We start from the raw sequence: 15,561 nt of genomic DNA on the forward strand, positions 1-15,561 counted from the left end.
CAGGGCCCTCCTATCCCTCTTGTATTGAACGGTATTGTTGCTGTATTGTCTCCCATTATATTGTAAAGCACTGAGCAAACTATTGGCGCTATATAAATCCTGTATAATAATAATATATAGATATATACCTCTTATATTGTAAGCTCCAAGGAGCAGGGCCCTCCTATCCCTCTTGTATTGAACTGTATTATTGCTGTATTGTCTCCCTTTATATTGTAAAGTGCTGAGCAAACTGTTGGCGCTATATAAATCCTGTATAATAATAATATATAGATATATACCTCTTATATTGTAAGCTCCAAGGAGCAGGGCCCTCCTATCCCTCTTGTATTGAACTGTATTGTTGCTGTATTGTCTCCGGTTATATTGTAAAGTGCTGAGCAAACTGTTGGCACTATATAAATCCTGTATAATAATAATATATAGATATATACCTCTTAGATTGTAAGCTCCAAGGAGCAGGGCCCTCCTATCCCTCTTGTATTGAACTGTATTGTTGCAGTATTGTCTCCCTTATATTGTAAAGTGCTGAGCAAACTGTTGGCGCTATATAAATCCTGTATAATAATAATATATAGATATATACCTCTTAGATTGTAAGCTCCAAGGAGCAGGGCCCTCCTATCCCTCTTGTATTGAACTGTATTGTTGCTGTATTGTCTCCCTTTATATTGCAAAGTGCTGAGCAAACTGTTGGTGCTATATAAATCCTGTATAATAATAATATATAGATATATACCTCTTAGATTGTAAGCTCCAAGGAGCAGGACCCTCCTACCCCTCTTGTATTGAACTGTATTGTTGCTGTACTGTCTCCTGTTATATTGTAAAGCGCTGAGCAAACTATTGGCGCTATATAAATCCTGTATTATTATAATAATAATAGAGAAATCTATAGATTAACCACTAGAGGGAGCTCTGTACTTATCCCCTCTATGAAAGCTGGCTAAGCCTGTTCTGCTGATCTGAAGCCTGGCATTACCATGGCTGGATCAGAAGGCATTAATCATCCTGACACTGATGTGGGCAGCCAAACAGCAGGGGAAGGTCCATGAGAGGGTAGACTGGAAAAAATGATTTTTCAAACTAGTAGGACAGGAACTGTGTGCTAGTGCCTGGATGAAATGCAGCAGTATCATAAGAAATAAGGGGTTAGAGTCAACAGGCTGTACAGCAGGACAAGAAAAAGCAAAGAACACCCAAAACACTTGAGACTAAAGCTGGCCGTGCAAGTTGAACAAAAAACAAATGACCTAATTCAACCATCCATACATTTGATGTGGATGGGAGAATCACTCCTGATAAGCTATTGAGTTTTGACAGTAGAAAGCCTTCCCTGCCATCAGAACACACTGATCAGTGTTGCCAGCTATAGCCAGCGACACTGGTTGCGCATGAAAATCCCAACAGACCGGCTGTACAGAAGTTGATCGGTAGATCGGTTGTACTTCTGGGCAACCAGCTTTCCCATACACGAGTCAAAATTCGACCGGTCCCTGCTGGATTGAGAATGGCCATATATTCAGTCTGTTGGCAGAATGTTGCTCTCATGTCACAAGATTACCAGCAAAAGGGTGAACTTTGTAGGAAGATGGCACTGTACATGTCAAGAACAGGAGCAAAATGGGGTTGATTTCACTTTTGTGCCATCCATGCCCAGTTATTTCTCTGCATTTTGACAATGGATTGTAATGGACCCGTGTTGGATCTATGGGCTGCTAAACTGACTTGTGCTTGTTTACATCAGCCTACCTCCAACAGATTACGTTTAGATCAAGAAAAACAAAAAAAGGACACAGATCTTTTGCATTTATTTTCAGACCGGGACAGATTTGGAGGTCTATTCACAAGTCTGTTTACATCTGCCTATTCATAGACCTGTATGGAGCATCTGGTCTAACCTGATATGAAAGCCTGTGTGAAAGAGGCCTTAGAATAGGGTTGCCACCTCATCCCTTTAAAACTGAACACATATTAATTACACAGGTTCTGAGGCCAATTGTATGCGGGTAAGGCACTAGGTGAGTTTAATTACAACCTTAATCACCCACAGAACCTGCGTAATTAATATGCTCCATTTTAAAGGGATGAGGTGGCAATCCTACCTTAGAACACAGACAGGGGAAAGGCTAATCACACTACAACCAACTACATACTGCACTAAAAGTGGAGTAAATTGCAGGTATTTTGCTCGGTAGCACTTATGCTGGCCATACACCGATCAAAATTTCAATCAGCATATGGCCATCCATGCTCAACAGAAGTCGTCAGTTGTTATCCTGTCAGAAACTTTCTGGAGGCTACAACTAGCTGTGTGGCCCCCACACCATGGTAAACTGCTGTCACTGTCATGAAACTGGTACAGAACAATGATGTGCAGCCAACATTAACATGATAGCATGTAGACAGGGAATGCTGAAAGAGGATAGAGGAGATTAGTAGCACTGAAATCCAAATTTTATGAGACTAAAGCCATGCCATGTTATATGACACACAGTTCCCTAGCAAAGTTAATATCATCCAGTTAGGGATTGGATCTCATTTAAAATGTAATTGTTTTAAGGTGTACTTATCCTTTAACTACTGTAAATTACTGTAAAAACGTACAAGTCTTTCCTCCAACCCAGGGAAAAATGAAAGGTGACCATTGGTTGAAATGACATTCTGCACACCATTGATACTACACTGCACTCGTAGGGATCCTGTCTAAGCAAGTGTGTTTGACGAGTTGAAAGTAGAGTGCTGAATGTACTTTTCCAGGACCCCTGGTATTACCTACAAACTAATATTAAGAATGTTCAGTATTACTACTTTTTAGCTGGCCTCTAATACTGTGTAAATTATTCAATGACCCTGGAGGTGTCAGTATGACTGTATATTCCAACAACAATATTAGCATTCCTATTTTGGGCATTCTGTCTTGCAATGACATTATATTCAAGGTGAATGTGGGAGCTGACTGTATGGTTATACATTTTATCCTGTTACATTATCTTTGTGTTATTTCTGGGAAAAAATGAAATGCTTTTTTCAGTCTATTGCTATGTAACTTTTCCAAATACCTGTCTAGCTTCAACAATGAAAGACTCTGTATTTGAAATGTTACATTGTGCCTTGTATACAGTGACAGAATACATGCAATAAAATCTTACTATCAGGAGAGTTATCATACGGGTAGCTAGCCACCAAGGCACCACCATGAAAATTAGCAGAAAGCACAAAAGTCTCCTTCGTAAGCCAGTCCATGACAGCCTGGGTTTCTGGTTGGATTTGATCAGTGTTTTCCGCAAAAGCATCTGGAAAATTTCTGTTCAGGTCATAGCCTTTTGCATTTGTCCTAAAAAAATAAATAAAAGTTTTACCTTATAAAAAAAATGAAGTAAAGATTAGATCACCATAGATTGTACGCCCCTTGAGGGATAGGGCCAGTAACCATATGGTCCATTGTTGGTATCCATGGTAGGAATAGTACCCTATCGCTGGTGTCATTAAGAGGATTTTTTCCCCTTCATTGGTGACAGTGGGAGGATATATGCCCAATTGCTAGTGTCAGTTGGAGGAATAGTGCCCCATCATTGGTGTCAGTGGGAAGAACTGTATCCCATCATTGTTGTCATTGGGAGAAATTGTGTCCCATTGTTGGTGTCATTGGGAAGAATTGTGCCCTATCCTTGTTGTCATTGGGAGGAATTGTGTCTCGGTGTCATTGGGAAGAATTGTGCCCCATTATTGATATAATTGGGAGGAATTGTGGCTTTTCACTGGTGCCAATGGACATATGCCAAATTGTTGGTGTCAGTGGATGAAATAGTGTTTCAAGGGACAGAAAAAAATCAAAGTTTGGAGACCACTGGTTTAGGGTTTGATGGCCCACTGTGATTAAACAAACTCTAAGTTCAACAAGAAACGTAGCTCCCCATGCAGGGGTTTCCACATCAAAATGCAAAAATGCATCAAATCACAAAATGCAAAAATAACAACAAAACTACAAAATGCATAAACAGCAACCTAAATTGAATCAATATTTGGTGTGTCCATTCTTTAAAACAGCATTAGTACTTCGAATACACTTACACATAGTGTTTTAGAGGGTTCAGCAGGTAGGATGATCCATATATCTAATGGAACTAACCACAGTTCAAGGGGTTTAGGCTGTCCCAGTTGCTTATGTCTCTTCACGTAATATCAAACAGACTCACTCATGTTGAAATCAGGAATCTATGGGGGCCAAACGATCACTTCCAGGACTCCATGTTCTTCTTTTTGTTAAAAATAACATGGTAGAAGGAAGCTTATACCATGCTTTACTGTTGTCTGCAGACACTCATCCTTGCACCGCTCTCAAGGCTCTTGCAAACGAACTCTGTTGTCTCAATCTCTTTATCCATTTTATAAGGGAAATATCAGGGGACCCCTAATATTACACTAAAGCCAACCAACAGTACTGTAACTATAAATAAATACAAATAAATATTTCTTCTTATTATATAATGATTTAACCACTTGCTGTCCAGCCTACAGTACCTTTACTGCAAGTGGGTGGCATGTTCAGGCACAGCGAAGTACCTGTATGCCATGTTGTCATTCACACTAGTGCACCCCCTGGGGTGCTCAGCGTCACGATCCTGTGCCTCATGGTGCTTGGTACCCCGCCGCACTGAGTGGCCAGGGTATCATGTGTTCCCCATGACCAATCATAGTGATCACATGATAACAATGTAAACAAACTGTCACGAATAGACCTCATTCATGAATAGCTTGCTTACCACTGATTGTCCCACTGCAATCACATGTTACAAAGCAATTCACAGCAGCCTTGTACCATGTGATACCTAATAGTAAGCAAGCTGTCATGAATTAAAGCATGTCTATGTTCCCATCACACACTTTTCTGGAAACAGGGCTCATCAGTAGGGGGGCTTCAGTGACTACCAGCTGGATACTGGACACATCACGGATCAATGCACATATTTACCAGCACACCATGGATCTTCAAATATTTTCCAAAGCTTTTATTGCAGAAAGATCACATCACAAAAGAACAAGTGTCAGAGCCACGCAGGACCCCTCTGACATATGGCTGAGGACGGGGTCCTGATAGGCTCCAAAACATTGCACTTGTTCTTTTATGATGTGATCTATCTGCAATAAAAGCTTTGGAAAACATTTAAATATCCATGGTGTGCTGGTAAATATGTGCATTGATCCGTGAATTAAATTAATTCATACCAGTTAAAAGGATCGCTTATAACAGTGTAAAAAAAAAATCCCTGATCACCCCTCCAGAGTAGTACAGTGTCATTATGGTGACACTCAACTACTCTGACAAAAGTATGTAAAAACAAAAAGTTTAAAAAATTTAATAAAAAATTAATATTTTTTTTAACATACTGTCACCAATCAGTATCCCTGATCACTGTCACACCCAACATATGATGACGCTGCACTGAAATGGTGACAAAAAAGAAAAAGAAAATAAAAAATTTAAAGAAAGGAAAAAAGCGTAAAAAAGAAAAAAATTGTAAAAAAAAGTTTTTTAATTTCCTTCCAAAAAATTGTGACAAAAAATTCACAACTTAAAAAAAACTCACAATGCCTCCTAATGAATACTTTGGATTGTCTACTTTGCAAAAAGGGGTCATCTTGGGGGTATACACTCACCAGTCACTTTCTTAGGTACACCTGTTCAATTGCCTGGTAACACAAATTTCTAATCAGCCAATTACATGGCAGCAACTCAATACATTTAGGCATCTAGATGAGGTGAAGACGACTTGCTGAAGTTCAAACTGAGCATCAGATTGGGGATGAAAGTGGAATTAAGTGACTTGGTTGTTGGTGCCAGATGGGCTGGTCTGAGTATTTAAAAAATTGCTGATCACCTGGGATTTTCATGCACAACCATCTCTAGGGTTTACAGAGAATGGTCCAAAAAAGAGAAAATCCAGTGAGCGGCAGTTGTGTGGATGAAAATGCCTTGTTGATGTCAGAGGTCAGAAGAGAATGGGCAGACTGGTTTGTGATGATAGACAGGCAACAGTAACTCATGTCAATATGGATCAAAATCTCTGAGGAATGGTTCCAGAACCTTGTTGAATCTATGCCACGAAGAATTAAGGAAGTTCTGAAGGTAAAAGGGGGTCAAACCTGGGACTGGCAAGGTGAACCTAGTAAAGTGGCAGCTGAGTGTATGTACTGACCTGACATTTTAGGACCTCATGAAATGCAATAAGCTGCCAGTACATCAGGAATGATCAATTTTCAATTATATTGTATATGCCATAGTTTGTATACTTCATGACTTTCACACAGACTAAATAATATACACTGATTTGGATTATTTTTACCAAAGAAATGTAGCAGAATACATTTTGGCCTAGATTTATGAAGAAAGATTATTTGCTTGCAACATTTTATATAGAAACAGAAAAGAAAAGCATGTTTTTGTTTTATTTCTGTATTTTTTAGTTTATAAAGCACAAAAAAAATTTCATTTGGGTACAGTGTTGCATTACTGAGCAATTGGCAGTAAAGTAGCACAGTGCTGGATAGCAAAAAATGTCCTGGTCATGAAAGGAGTAAAACCTTCTGGAGTGCAAGTGGTTTAATATTACCCCTGGTTCACATATATGTGGCTGTGCGGGCCGTGTTTTGCACGGGCACGAGAGCCCATTCATGTGAATGGACTGCCATGCCCGTGACATGCAGGGAAGAAGTACAGTTGCATTTTCCAGTGCGGGCGGCATGCCATTAGAACTAATCGCACCCGCCCGCAGGTCTGCATTTCTCTGTGCAAGTGGTGCGGATGCACAGATTTTTGTGCGGATCCGCAGCGGCACCACCCGCACAGATGTGAACCTAGCCTTACATTTTGTACACGTGTACCATTATAGTGCGCATCATGCTTGTGTGCTGGTGTGCGTTGTTACAATGCAATGCAGTGCTTAATTTTTTTTCTTTTTTCACTTTTTTAAATAACATTCATTTAACTGTATTCTTAGCAGTTCATGGTGACACACTGTTGCGCGTTACAAGCCATATTTTGTCTGCCTCGTTTTGTGACAATGCACACCAACACAGTGTACTGCACACACGGCACTTCAGATTGGGTGTTATCATAATGCATAGATGTCAGGCCAGCCTCCAGATTTCTAGTATAAGATGCTTACTTACAGTTTTGCATACGTTCTATTTTCACCATTTTGCAAAACGGCAGAATTTTACAATTACAAATAATTATTGCCATTTTGTGAATTACATTGTTTTTGTGGGTGCGCTAATTAATTTTAGTGTTATTTTAATTGAAATTATTGTTTTGATAAACATATGCACAACTGGGGATCTTTTACAAACCATGAAAGCTGTATGTGAAAAATGGGGGGGGGCAGTTAAAATTTGCAAAAATGGTCTAGTCAGCTAAGACTAAGCCCTGGTTCACACTGATGCGGTACGGAATTTGCAGCGTTTTCTGTGCGAATTCCGCACTGCATCAGAATCGCACCCCGTTCATGCGAACCGCTGCGGGTGTGTATGTTAAGTTAATAACTCCCCGAAAGCAGTCCGCAAAACGCAGTGCGATATGCAGAATCGGATATCATAGGCGTGAATACCCATGTGATCCAATTCTGGTGTGGACCAAAAAAAGGGTCCTGCACCTTTTTGGTGCAGGTGCGGTGCGATTAGAGCCATACAAGATGTATGGCTCCAGTCACACCGCACACAAATCGCATGTGATTTACATAGGAATGCGGTGCAGTTCCTGTGCGAATCACATGCGATATACCGCACCGCATATATGTGAACCCAGGCTAAAAGTGGAGAGCAGGGCCTAGCTGTGAAAGGATTAACAGCACGTCCTAAAGTACCTGGGTTCCCCAAATTTCTGCCTGTGTGTCACAATGAACTGCCAAGAATACAGTTAAATTTATGTTATTTAAAAAAGTAAAAAAAGAAAAACATTAAGAGAACTTGATGCAGTGAGACCACCTTGAATCTTCTTGCTGTGTCCTAGTGTACGTTGGAGCATTGATGCTATTTTAAAAGCAAAGGGTGGACACCAAATATTGATTAGATTTACTTTTTTTTTTTTACAATTTACAATTTTTTTGTTTATGTACCTGGTAGTTTGTTAATTGACATATAAAATCTATTAGTTTCATTATTTTTGCAAGCTTCCTTCTATTACAGCATGTCTTCACAAGTGCCTAAAACCAGGCCATACAGAAGAACAGGAGCTCACACTTACCTTCCAGTTACGGAGTTACAGTCCCTAAGAGCTGAATTTTCAAAGCCATCTGGATTCATAGAAGGCATAATATGTATGCGGGTGTTCGTTATCATTTGTGTAATATTTGGATCAGATTGATAATTTGTTAGGAGGTATTCTATTAGGTGAAGCATCAGTTCTCTTCCAACTGCCTAGATTAAATGAGAACAATTGCAGAAAAACATATTAAAGTTTTTAAATGTTACTCCGCTTTCGTGGGAAAAATTATAGGAATTTAAAAAATATATAGCGTATACAACTGCTATGCAAGACACGTTGTAATTGAATGTTATTGAAAATGACCTTTCTGCTGTACATTTCTTTAAAGTTTAATGCCGTAAGTCAAACTGGAGGCATTCTGTACACCATTGGTATATAGAACGCCCCTGTAAATGTCATTTTCTACTTGTGCAGTTGGCTAACTGGTTTTCCTAGACATTTGCACTAAGATATAAGTTACATTGTGGGTATCCTCTGCAATAGGAGTTTCAGGTAGATACTGCCCATGCTTTTCTCATCAGAGCACTAAGGCCCCTTTCAGACAGGGCAGCCCGTCAACGGATCCGCCTGCTCAGTGGGGGATCTCTCCAATGATCCGCACTGAGCAGGTGGATGATAGGTCTGTATCCACTCCACTGCTACATAGCGAACACAGACAGTGCCCGCTATCCTCTAGGACAGTGGTTCTCAACCTTCCTAATGCCGTGACCCTTTAATACAGTTCCTCATGTTGTGGTGACCCCCAACCATAAAATTATTTACCCAGTAATTATAATTCATGAGTGTCGTTTTACCTCAAATACTGCTGCTTTCAACACAGTAGCTGCTGTTAACAGAGTAGCTGCTTTCAACACAGCAGCTGCTTTCTACACAGTAGCTGCTCTTTACACATTGGAAATATGTGTTTTCTGATGTTCTTAGGGGACCCCGTGAAAGGGTCGTTCGACCCCCAAAGGGGTTGCGACCCACAGGTTGAGAACCACTGCTCTATGAGGCCTGTCCGTTTCCATCCAACTGCCATACAATCCGAACAGCCAGACAGATAAGGAATGGATCCCCATCCATCTGTTTTTGGTGTACAGGATCGAATTGGATGTCGGCGGGTGTCAGCAGACACTTGTCCCCTGACACCCACCACTCCATAGAGGTCTATGGATGGTCCGATCAGGTCCACCTGAAAAACTGACAGGTGGACCCAATCGGACCGTCAATGTGAAACGGGCCTAAGAGGTAGTTACTAAAACTGGGATACTCAAAATCTAGTGCAGCTGTGCATGGTAGCCAATCAGCTTCTAACTTCAGCTTGCTCATAAAGCTTTGATAATAAAACCTGGAAACTGATGGGTTTCTATGCTGAGCTGCATCTAAATGCAGATCGCTTTTCAGGCATTTAACAGATGGTGAGGAGGCAATGTGACACTTTCTCACCACCTGTTTTAACCCTCTACTTGGCAGGAGTGATGTTTTTTGCATGAAAACTCCTTTGTCGCTACCTTTGCAGCTTAAAGCAGAACTACACTGCATCAGAGCACCACTAACAGAAAGCACTATTTAATTCATTTTTAACCACTTGCCTACCGGGCACTTATACCCCCTTCCTTACCAGGCCAATTTTCAGCTTTCAGCGCTGCCGCACTTTGATTGACAATTGCGCGGTCATGCAACATTGTACCCATATGAAATTTTGATCATTTTTTTCTCACAAATAGAGCTTTCTTTTGGTGGTATTTAATCGCCACTGGGCGCTTTACTTTTTGCACTATAAATTAAAAAAAGTGCAAAAAATTTGAAAAAAAAAAAAAAGTTTATTTGTTTCTTTTATAAAATTTTTCAAACAGGTATTTTTTCTCCTTCACTGATTTGCGTTGATGAGGCGGCACTGATGGGCACTGATAGGCGGCACTGATGGGCACTGATAGGCAGCACTAAAGGGCACTGATAGGCAGTACTAATGAGGTGGCACGGATAGGCGGCACTGATAGACAGCACTAATTAGGGGTCACGGATAGGCGGCACTGATATGCAGCACTGATAGGCGGCACTGATAGGTGACACTGATGATGGGTACTGATAGACGGCACTGACTGGCATCACTTCTGGGCACTGACTGGTGGCACTGACTGGCACAACCCCTGGGCACTGGTGGGTGGCACTGGTGGACAGCACTGGTGGGTGGGCACAGGTGGGTGGCACTGGTGGGCACAGGTGGGTGGCACTGGTGGGCACAGGTGGGTGGGCACAGGTGGGTGGCACTGCTGGGCACATGTAGGTGGCACTTCTGGGCACAGGTAGGTGGCACTGCAGAGTGGCACAGGTGGGGGCACTGCTGGGCACAGGTGGGGGCACTGCTGGGAATGGGTGGGCGGGGCTAGTGGGCGCACTGCTGATCGGAACTTGCGGGGGTCACTGCTGGGCACCGATCATCAGGGCACTGATCATCAGTGCCCTGATGATCGGTGCCGATCCCCGCTCTGACAACTGCCGGTTCTCGGCAGTACTTTCCTCACGATCTGACAGCGTGAGGAAAGTGCAGCCGAGAACCGGCACTTGCATTTTCCTGTGATCAGCGTGTCATTGGACACCGCTGATCACGTGGTAAAAGGCCGGTGGGATCGGCCTTTCACCACATCTCGTGATCAGCTGTGTCCGTAGGACACAGCGATCACGGAGATCGCCGGGTGCGCGCCCCCTGGGGCGCGCAGGAGAGCGCGTTCTGGGAGGACGTCATATGACGTCCACTCAGAACTGGCCGGCCGCGGTGAAGCCGTCTTTCGGCTATGCGCGGTCGGCAAGTGGTTAATATTTTAAAAAAAACTCCCTTATCTATCCATGATTCGATAAATTATTTTGCTGAGAAATCACTTTGAAAAAACATCTCCGTAGCATTTCTGGTTGTAGCCATCTTGAATAAGGGCAGATGATTCATGTAGCATTTACTTTCTGGAATTCATCTGCCCTTAGCTCAGGCATGCAGGCAGGAGGGTGTGCTTAGCTGAGAAGACCTCTCCTCCCCTCCTGAAGACTCATGGAATGTATGGCATCATCTGCCTAGACATGTAAGAAATGTAAAATAAATGTTCAAGGCCCCATGTACATGGGACACTTCTGAATGATGGAAACTGACTGCTGGAAAATTTAGGTTAAAAAACATCTGTTTAGCTGAGTTTGCATAATGCGTTTATGTGCGTTTATGTGCATTTGCATTTAGAAGCGTTTTTTAAAGATAAGCACAGGAGAACCTCCCAAATGCCCAGAATGCACTGAAAAGTGGTAAATTATTAACTATTTCAGACTGTTTCAGAGAAATACAGAGAGTAGAAGCAGAGACAGCAGTACGTGTTGAGATAAGCTTAGGTGTGAATTGTCATTAACATTTCTTTTGTTTCCAAGGGTGGGAAAGGTGTCTGGTAGAGTCATTCAGGTCACTTGGCAGGGCGTCTGCATGAGGAATTTGAGATGTGAATGGTCATTAACATATCTTTTGTTTCCAAGGGTGGGAGAGGTCTGAGGTGTGAATTGGTCATTACAATGTGTGACAAGCTTGGTAGGAACATCCTGTGTTCAGTGTTTTGTTCCTTTGAGTACCTTGAAAATGCTTTGCATGCATTTTTCATGATGAAAAAAGGCTCTGGACAGCATCAGGAACTGGAAGAGTTAAAAAAAAAATTCAAACGCAAACGCATATAAACGCGATTTGCTGCATTTAGTCAAGTTTACAAGCATTTTGTGTTTGAAACGCTGATAAAATCGACTGCTGAATGCAAGTTTTCTGCATTCAAAAATAAGACTGTAAACTCAAATGCCTGTAAATGACTGTAAACAAAGATGTGTACATGGACACAGGAAAACATTAGGGAGAGTTCAGGGGCTGCTGAAAAAAACGCTGAACAGCTCCTAAATGTGAGTTTATCAGCTGCAGTGTACATGAGCCCTAAAAGAAGTAAACATGATATCCTTTCCTTTCTATTTACTAATGCTAGCAGAACAAGGATTAAAAATAGTCAATGTTGATTGCGTGAAGTTATGCTTTAAGGTAGGTGGCTAAGTGGGCACTAAAAACGTGGCTTAAGCACCCCCCCCTGCCGAAATGCAAGTTTTAAGAGCTGAGTATAGTGAACCAAACCCTGCCATTCAGAATCAGTTGGTAAAGGATGTGGTTAAACAAACAGCTATTTCTTTCAGAGCAGTAAAATTCCTGCAATGCACACTGCTTACTAAAGATGGCCACGACCAAAATTCAGCCAGTTCAGCAGGAACCAGCTTCATTTTGAACCATGTGATCGATCTACTTCTGTTGAACAAACTTGTTGGAAAAGAGCCAGGAAGTGTGTCTCCTCCCCGCTGTCAGAATACAATAGCACAGCGGAGAGGATTCCCACATCTTCCTCAAATGTCTGAATGGGGGAATCCGTTCAGTTTTTTTCATTCAGCCCGCTGGCTGAATGAACAAAAAAATGAGGCAAGTATAGCCAGCTTTGGATTGATTTTTCTTTTTTCTCAACAACAGTGGAGTTACTTGAGTAGTCTTGTCATCTATACACAACAGCACATTAGCTCCATATCTGAACAAATGTAAACCGTATGTTAAAGCTGAATTCCACACAATCCTTATTCCCTTCAATGGGGTCACAAAAAGCAAGAAAATACTAATTTTTTAATGAAGATTTTTGAAAGAAGTCCTAGACCAAGGGTGGGCAACCTGCAGCTCTCCAGCTGTTGCAGGACTACAAGTTCCATCATGCTTCTGCAAGTCATAGCTGTAACTCAGTTTTGCAAAGAGACCTGCAGAGTCATGTTTGTAACTTCCGGTCTTTGCAATGCCTCATGGGAAATGTAGTTCCACAACAGCTGGAAAGCTGCAGTTTGCACACTCCTGTTCTAGAGGTTAGTTGTAGTCAGACCTGCTTCCCTCCCTCCAATGGCACTTCCAGAACCTGCACTTTAGCTGTACCAGTGACTATTCACAGGTGTCAAACTGGAGGCCCTCCAACTGGTGCCAAACTACAAGTCCCATGAGGCATTGCAAGATTAAGTATTACAAGCATGACTCCCATAGGTAGAGGCATGATGGGACTTGTAGTTTCACAACAGCTGGAAGGCCACCAGTTTGAGACCCCTGAATTTAGCTGATAACCAGAGAAGGAACTCTAAGAAAATAATTTCTTTGGATCTGTGTAAAGCCTTGTACACATGATGAGAATATCGGATGAATGATCGTCCGTTTTTATTTGTTTTTTGCATGCATCGCATATCGCAAATGAAGAGGTTAGTAAAGTTACACAAATTCTCATACGGCAGAATACAACTTTGGAAGTGATTTAATGTATTGTATTGTATTATAAAGTACTCATTTCTGAGCATGCGTGGTCTTGGTCACTAGACTTTTTACAGATGAATTTTGTTCTGATTACACAAAAATCGTTCGTTCTGCTATCGTACGAGAAAAATGTTAGTGCTTGTCCCTTTGGATAATTTTGCATGAACTGTCGTGATCGACTCTTGAAAGCTGTGTACTAATGATCAGATTATCGGATGATCGCTGAAAGCAGTATTTTCCATCAGATTTTCTCATCGTGTGTACTAGGCATAAAGAATTGGGCAGAAGAACAGAAACATACCTCATTGCCATGCATGTTTGCAACGTACTTGAACTCAGGAATTCCAACTGTGTGTGTGGTTGGATGTAATCCCACAACCAAAACCCACAAGTCTCTGCCTTAAGGAAAATAGAAACATACGATATTAAAATGCATAATGAACAGCTTGTTTTATCAGTTACTGGAAAGAAGTCTGCTCTAATGTATCCAATACATGTAATTCATTTATCCAAGATTATAGAAAGGATAGATTTCATGGACATTCTTCAAGAAAAATCCAAATAACCAATATTTTTTTGCCCTTTAACTTCGATCTTGACAATTTAGCTGGAGCATCAGGGGGTCAGAAGTTACCTAAAGCTGACTATACATAAAATTTGATCAATCCAGCAGTCCGCTCTGTCATCCAAATTTGTATTCTTCACACCTGGAGCAGAACTAAACAGTGTTTTAACCTGTTGCGTGCGTAACATATATGTGTGGTGGCAAAAGGGTGGGCTTAAGCTGCACACTTCCAGCACAGAGACTGAGCTGTCAAAGACAGCTCTTGGTCCTCACTAATAATTGGTAGCTGGTGGGAAAGACTCCTGATCATGTGGCCTCTGTGACAGCCAATCACAGTGGTCACATGATTGCCAATCCTTCCCCTCCCAGGCATTCAGAACTTTTTAAAGGGGTGGGTGGAAAAGGTTTAAATGCATTAAAGGATAAGTTCACCTTTGAAACATGTTACATGTTCCACCTGTTTTTAGGGCCAGTTCACACTATAGAAATGCAGTCCGGATGCATTCCGGATGCGTTTTTGCATGAGCATTTTGCCGCATTTGTGGCGCGTTTTTGATGCGTTCCAGTGCATTTTTTATGCTTTCCACTTCATTTTTTCATCTCCCTTTTTCTTCAATTTAAATAGGTACATGTGCATTCCAGTGCATTTTACCGCGTTCCTGTACAGTTCTGTGCAGAAAAAATGCAACCTACTTTTTTTTATGCACCCGGAACACACTGGAACTGCAAGCACTGATGTGAACTATGACAATGACGACCATATAACCTACTTTCTGTGCATTTTGGACGCAACCAAAACACATGTAGTGTGAACCAGGCCTTAGGGTGGAACATGTAACATGTTCCCATAGCCGCAGGCATGGCCCCCCCAACAGATAGTATGGGGAGAAGTTTCCCCGTACTATCTGTCAGATTTGAAAACAGCGCAGCCATGCAGGGCTCCGCCCACACAGCAGCATCACTCATTCACAGAGTTCTGTGAATGAGTGCCTACAAGTACCAGCAGCCTTAGCGGCTGTGGGCTTGTAGTTTTCTGTGAACTACCACAATGCTGTGGAGCGCCATGGTAGTTAACTGAAGCTTCCTGTCAGTATATCTGCTTGCTTGTACATCCCGTACGGCAAGCAGATATTCTGGCAGATCTGCAGGAGACCTGCATGGCATTAGTGATCTACTGATTTCCAGTGGAATGCTTTCCAGGATCCCGCAGGTAAAAATAATAAATGCACATTTTTTTACCTGCAAAAAAATTGTTTTTGTCCAAAAAGGTGAACTTATCCTTTAGGTCCCCATTCACATCTGACTACACCTGATTAGGCTTTATTTGCTGAATCCCATTATTTGTAAATCAGTGATGAGTCACTTGTACATGCGGAGTCCTACACTAGGGTTGCTTTCTCATCCCTTTAAAAC

General features: G+C 41.7%; 1 protein-coding gene across 2 annotated transcripts in view; it reads right to left on the reverse strand.

Annotated features, from left to right (window-relative positions):
* The window catches only part of CPM (carboxypeptidase M), a 113,490-nt gene that overhangs the window by 13,737 nt on the left and 84,192 nt on the right, over positions 1-15,561 (reverse strand). For both annotated transcript variants that reach the window (XM_089652682.1, XM_089652681.1), the window contains exons 3-5: positions 13,885-13,982; positions 8,246-8,418; positions 3,153-3,337 (exon numbers count right to left, since the gene is read on the reverse strand). In XM_089652682.1, coding sequence (XP_089508808.1) covers positions 3,153-3,337; positions 8,246-8,418; positions 13,885-13,982 — 456 coding nt within the window. The remainder of the gene's footprint in view (positions 1-3,152; positions 3,338-8,245; positions 8,419-13,884; positions 13,983-15,561) is intronic.

Source organism: Staurois parvus, unplaced genomic scaffold (genome assembly GCF_062004578.1).
Source record: "Staurois parvus isolate SC_StPar_1 unplaced genomic scaffold, SC_StPar_1.0 ptg000025l, whole genome shotgun sequence".
In the NCBI taxonomy this organism is placed as follows: Eukaryota; Metazoa; Chordata; class Amphibia; order Anura; family Ranidae; genus Staurois; species Staurois parvus.